The sequence below is a fragment of the Trachurus trachurus genome (assembly GCF_905171665.1).
Source record: "Trachurus trachurus genome assembly, chromosome: 20".
Lineage (NCBI taxonomy): Eukaryota > Metazoa > Chordata > Actinopteri > Carangiformes > Carangidae > Trachurus > Trachurus trachurus.
In genome coordinates, this window is record NC_139911.1 from 19619287 (window position 1) to 19625527 (window position 6241).

The window sequence follows — 6241 nt, forward strand, 5'->3', positions numbered from 1 at the left end:
GCAGAGGGCAGGAGAAGAGTGAACATACAGTATTAAATCATTTTCTACTCACAATCTTGCTATGAAGGTGTGATTTTTTTTTGAAAATTGTTGTATTGATGTGACTAACTTTGTGTTCCTCAGAGTATTTTCTCCTCCTCTCTCTTTCCCTCTCCTGATTTTTCTCCTGGACCTGCCTGCTAAGGTCTCTGTAGTACTGCCTTTTAGCTTCCTGAAGAACATAACACATCAGTACCTCATGGATTTTTTTCTACTCCTACTATTCAGAGATAGAACTTTAGACCTCTCTGTTCATGTTCGATGATCTCGGCGCTGTGATGGGAGCATCTCGCAGAACAGCCGATACTGTGGCTTCCCCCTGAAAGAAATGGACTTGAACACAACCTGTTTCCTGTCCTCTGTCTGATCTGATACTATATATTACTGTAAGAACAGTTAGAAATCAGTGGTAAACATGGACCCATGTCTCCATCTAGTGGTCAAATCCACTACCTACAGTTTCAAATAGCTGTAAGGTAAAGGATCTATCTGATGAGGATCTATATAACAAATCAAATCTTTACATAATTTATTAATATGCCATTAGGGAAGTCATGAATGGAAGAGAGACAGACAGACTTGTGGTGTTGGATCTTCATAGGATTTGTTGACCAAAAAAATATCTTTAAAAAATAGCAGCACTTTGGTCCATTTAGCCTTACTGTGATGGATGCATGAAGTGAAGGGGTCCGTCTGGGGTCAGAAGCTGCCAAACCAACGGTCCCTTTCACTGTTAGTAATGGTAGACAGGCTGGGAGAGAAAAAGAATAAGACAGTTTGATTCAACTAAGAGAATATAAGAAGGGTTGTGATTTTTGTCTGTACAGTTTTTGTGTGTTAGAGCTGAAACAATGGAGTGATTACTGGGTTTGATACAGTATAACAGAATATTGACTGCCAACAAGTCTGATATTCAATTCATCAAAAAATTCTAATAGCATAACATCTTTGTAAAATGTCTAAATATATGAATAAAAATGTCTTGGATCAATAGTCCAAATGACAGACTAAATGATGATCAACTTTGCTCAAAATAAACAATGATCATCAAACAATATCCATGTGAAATGACCTGTTACCAAACTCAAACTGCGATATCGTATTCATGTCATGCGCTGCCTCAATGACATTTTATCATATTACACTCTCCCTGTCACTCTCCGTCTCCATGTATTAAATCTGAACCGTCTCAAATACACGACTTGAATCTGAACTCCACTTCACTGAAACAGATTTCGTGGCCCAGAGTAAGTGAGGGCTCGATTTCACTCCCAGAAAAATAAATCAATAAATCTGCTTTGTAACCCAGACAGTCTCTTCCACTGAAAGAAAAAAGGGCCTTTCTATGAGAGCCAGAGTTATCCATTTAGCTCCCACTGTAGTGAGGCCCACTCATAATAAGTTGTACTATCAGACTGACTCACGTTCCCTTTCAGGCTGCGACTGCGAAACGAGCGCTCTCCCCCTCCAGGCTTCCATGAGTGGAGCGTGTGTGTGTGTGTGTGAAGGGGTTGTATTGTCATGAAGCCAGTCATTATAACATTAAAGAGTCTAAGCCTGATGATATAACTAATTCACTGTAACTATCATGTGTGTTTAATTCTATCTCTGCTCTTCTTTAGCCATAAACACATGTCTTCTTTGTTTCAGTTTAAAGATCAACACCAATACGGAAAAATCATCAAGTGTTAAAGCAGAAGTAAGTGATATATTTGTGTTAATATAAGTCTTAAATAGTTATATCTTCCGACAGCAATCACTTACATAGAGTGTTTGGACTGAAACACGGGTCTCTCAGTCACTCTGCTCTGCTCTGAGCCGAAGAGAAAACATTTATCGTATCCTACAGTTTTTATCCAATGAGGAGAGAGAACGGCATGCAGGGCTGTGTGTGCAGCCAAGGAACGCCGTGAATGTGGTGACGTAGCGACGAGGACTGTTATGGTGCGTTCAAGGAAACTCGTATTTTTCTGACCGTGAAGTCGTACCAGTTCGATCTGGTACGAGTTCACCGGTCGGAAGTTACGAGTGGCCGTTATAGTGACTTTCACCGGTAAAACAGGTCGAAAAAACACAGGTGGGTTGCCTGGAACGCTACAAAGTCGTAAGTTGTGACTTGAAGCTGTAATTTACGATTTCAAAAGCCTGCCTGGAACGCAGCATTAGCGAAAACGACCGGACCACTCACTTCTGCTTTAAATTGTGTTATTTTTGTGCAAACTTGAAACACCAGTACATTTCTCCACAGCTGTGTTCATGTTTGAGAATGAGCTTTGAAATAGTGTGATCTCGCAACAAGGTTCATTAAGTAGCTGTTCCTGAGCTTTTGATCTTATTACATTATCTTCATTTCTCTGCTTCAAGTAAACATTAGCTGTAAAATCCATCCAACCATCAACTGTCTGTCTATATTGGTACTGTAAGGGTGGGTTTCACCCTGGACAGATCACCAGTCTATCACAGGACCGACATATAGAGACAAACAAAGCACTGTCCTCACCTACACAGCTTACAGTCACAGAGAATTGAGCTCAATCGGATCGTGTGATTGCATTGTCTAACCATGTTTTCCTGAAATGTGTGATTGTATTTTATTTGTGTGTTGTGTGTTGTGTAACTATTTTGCTTTTGTGCTGCCGTCTTGGCCAGGTCACTCTTGGAAAAGAGGTTTTAAATCTCAATTAGTTTTTTTTACCTGGTTAAATAAAGGATATTGATTGATTGATTGATTGATTGATTGATTGATTGATTGATTGATTGATTGACAAAGAATGCATGTCTTTGGAGGGCCCAGAGAGAACGTGCAAACTCCACCCAGAAAGGCACCAAGCCTGGGAATCAAACCCAAAACCTTCTTGCTCTGAGTCACTAAGTGCTAAAGCTTAAAGGGATAGTTCAACATTTTGGCCAAGTAGGTTCTTTACCTTTAAATGTCGGTGCAAGATGTTTTTAGAACGGCGGAGCAGAGCCGCGAGCTGCTCAGAGCTACGCTATAGAGGCTAATGGGATTTCTTGGTTTCCCTCATCGCACTCATCAAATACACAATCCAACAACTCCAAAATGCTTTGATGGACAAGTTGTGACCTGCACATTCACCACGCTATGAGATAATAACAGAACGTTACCAGGCAGAGTTGTTTTCGAGGCAAATGCAGAGACTGCTTGCCGAAAAACTGCCCCCGACGGGAACGCGCATCAGCGATTTAGCATGAATTTACCTCGAAAACAACTCGTCTCGTAACATTCCATTATTATTAGGGATTATGGCAACATTTGGGCCAAATTGGACTTGTTAGCACTTTTTGAAGATGTTTGACCTCTCATCTGAAAGGTTGCTTCAGTTTTAAATGTGGGAGTCCCAGGTATGTAACATCAGGACATGACTCTCTGCTTCTCTTCTGAGGGTGCTAACGTCCACATTTTGAACAGAGAAGATTGATGGTTTGACAGAGAAGTAAAGAGGCCATTTATATCTAATTAGAAACACTGTCCTTGAACAGAAGTGGTGGCTTACGGCACTAATTATCAGCCACCTAGAACACAGTCTTGAGAGCCCTTCCCAGGTGGTTTAGCCCCCCCTCTCCCAGATGACCCACATAACGGGTAGTTCAATGACACTCAGGACCACCCCACCAAAAGTTAAATACCTGGGACTCCCACATCGGATTTTAGAACTGAAGAGGCCTTTCGGATAAGAAACTAAATGTCTTCAATAATTCAAAAGAAGTCCAGCTGCCTTCAACTACCATGACCTGGATGAATGATAACCTTGTAGGTGGTTGAGTTGCATTGTGGGTACTGTAGGCTCCAGCACTGGACAAATGAGAGCTGAGGATTATCAATCAGAAACTTCTTCAAATTGATGCAACACTGAACACGGTGTCCACATACTTTTGGCTGTGTAATGTGCCTTTGCTTGTTCATATTCTGATTATTTTATTACCTTCTGAAGAAAGACGGTAGTAGAAAAGTTTCATTTCTTTTCATCTTTTGAACATTCATTGTGAGGCACTGTGAATACATCACTACACACACGCTACGCGCAATATGATTCAGAAATTTCCAGCCCAAATGCTTGACAGAGAGTGACTAACAGTGTGTGAATGATCTCACATTGGTCCCTGAGACAGGCCACCTCGCTCCCGTCAATCAGCCGCCTGCCTGCTACCTGGAGGCAGAGACATTGGAGATAAAGCACAGTTACCTTCTGCAAATTGCTATAATTGAGTGATTAAGACCGATGACGTCAAATGAAAGCCATATTTTTTTAATTTTTTTTTTTAACTGACTGAACATTCACTTAGCCTCCATTCACACACGTCGGCATGACTGTGACTCACCAGCGTCCTGGCCTTGGGCTTTGTGCTTGGCATCTGTGTTTGTGCTGCAGCAGTCCCTGGTGAAAGACAGAGCGATGAAAAAGGCAGTTTTTTTTTTTTTTGCACCTAATGTAAAATCAAAACAAATTGGACTATTAGATGAGTGGACCTGCCTTTGTCCTTTCTGTGATGGATGTCCTTTTGTGGTGCCTCCACTTTTGCGTAAACAGTGTCAGGCCCACTATTGTGGTCAGGATCACCCTCTTGTTCATCATCATAGGGATGATGACGATGATGGGCCCTGAAATAATAACATTCAGAGTTGGATTTCAAGTACAGCTTTGGTTTGAAACTACTTTTATCAGTGTTTGTCGCTTACACGCGGGGTTCACCGTCGTCACTGCCAGAGGGGAAAAGCTGAACGGAGAGCAGGGGATTGGATGTATCCACCCCCAACGTCCACTCAACAGATTTGTTTCCTGACATCTCTCTTCTCCCCGCTGCATTCCTCCTGCCCTGTGGAGATCAAATTGATTCACATGACAAGTCAACACATAATTTCAACTTGAGTCAAAGTCAGGAGACAATATGATTACAGGAAATATAATATAATATCAAATTCTCGTCTCGGAGTGGATTATTATTTATTTTACAACAATATTCCAAGTGTCATTGAGCACAGAACTGTGCCATAAAGACATAATGACCTCAAAACTCAGGAGGTAAAATTTTATCTATCTTATTTTTCTTTTATAGCCTTTAGTATACAAACCATTACTGAGCCAGCTGGATCCCGCAGATGTGTCAGTGACCGCTCATCACTTTCCATGGTGTTTCTAGAAAAAGACAATAAATAAACTGGACATTATGGTATACCGTAAAACAATACAACAGAAAACAGGCTGCAAGAGATAGGAAATCAGGTAATCTAACTGTGTTGATAAAAATAATCCTTTATTCATCCCATGATGGGGAAATTTACAGGGTTCCGACAACAGCGAAGAAATGTATAGCACAGATAATATCAAACAGCAAACAGGAAAGCACTATTTGTAATATATGTATGATTAGCCTATATAAGAAGAAAAATAATAATGATGTTTTCTTAAAAAGATCATTAAAAAAGAAAAAAAAACACTTATTATCTTGATTAATGCCAAAGAGTGGTGAATTTCCTCATTTGTTTGTAGTTTTGTTAGGCCTATATTTTTTGACAGATGACAGTAATGAGTAGACCATGACATTTGTTACTCATAGATGTCTACTTTAAGTAGCCTATTTTTCTTCACTCTGGCATTGTCACTGTTAGGCCTACTTCAGTAGTCTAATGGGTTTACTAAACTGAATTCACTTATCCTCCACGTGCTTTTGTCAATAATAAGTAACCACATATGCTTGTGGATTCATCAAAGCACACGTCACCAATGTCAGGCTCCATGTGGTGTCGCTCTGTGGGGACACCACCGTGTCCAAAAACAAACATTATAGTTCCACTTTTCCTGGAGTTTGGCTCAACAAGCCAACAACAAGTCGCGCTGACGCGTTAGTTTTCAACAGATTTACCTTGGAAGTGACGGTGGTTGAGTTGAGGGGGCAGAGCAGGCAGGAGGAGGAGGGCGGAGGAGACAGACGCTGACGCTGAATTCACTTTGTGCACATTTAAAATCTTCAGAATGGAGCTAACGAGGAGCCGACGTCACCGAGGGACGTCGTGACGTAAGGTTCCACCGCCACTGGGGGGCGGTGCTCGCTGCTCAGCCGGGTGTGCAGGTGCGGGAGGAAACCCACAGCTCAGGAAACACAAGAGATCATTTCTTCTCTCACCAACACCATGAAGCAAGAGGTCATTTATAGACTTGACATTCTAAAATAACAGTTTATA

General features: G+C 41.2%; 1 protein-coding gene across 1 annotated transcript; it reads right to left on the minus strand.

Moving 5' to 3' along the window:
- Nucleotides 1-318: 318 nt before the first annotated feature.
- On the minus strand, nucleotides 319-6024 carry LOC311003636 (uncharacterized protein). Its single transcript, XM_083995426.1, has 8 exons — nucleotides 5923-6024; nucleotides 5132-5195; nucleotides 4739-4875; nucleotides 4533-4660; nucleotides 4381-4436; nucleotides 4135-4208; nucleotides 702-790; nucleotides 319-358 (listed from the first exon to the last, which is right to left on the minus strand). Exons 2-7 carry the CDS (start codon nucleotides 5186-5188, stop codon nucleotides 739-741), a joined length of 504 nt encoding a protein of 167 aa, XP_083851552.1. The 5' UTR covers nucleotides 5189-5195; nucleotides 5923-6024; the 3' UTR covers nucleotides 319-358; nucleotides 702-738.
- Nucleotides 6025-6241: the final 217 nt, after the last annotated feature.

Bases quoted from the DNA above. Each gene is read 5' to 3' on its own strand.
- LOC311003636 (XM_083995426.1), bottom strand. From the start codon at position 5,188: ATGGAAAGTGATGAGCGGTCACTGACACATCTGCGGGATCCAGCTGGC. The intron at 4,661-4,738 runs GTAAGCGACAAA...TTATTATTTCAG, and splicing joins GACGACGGTGAACCCCGCGT to GGCCCATCATCGTCATCATC. The intron at 4,437-4,532 runs GCAGGTCCACTC...GTCTTTCACCAG, and splicing joins CCATCACAGAAAGGACAAAG to GGACTGCTGCAGCACAAACA.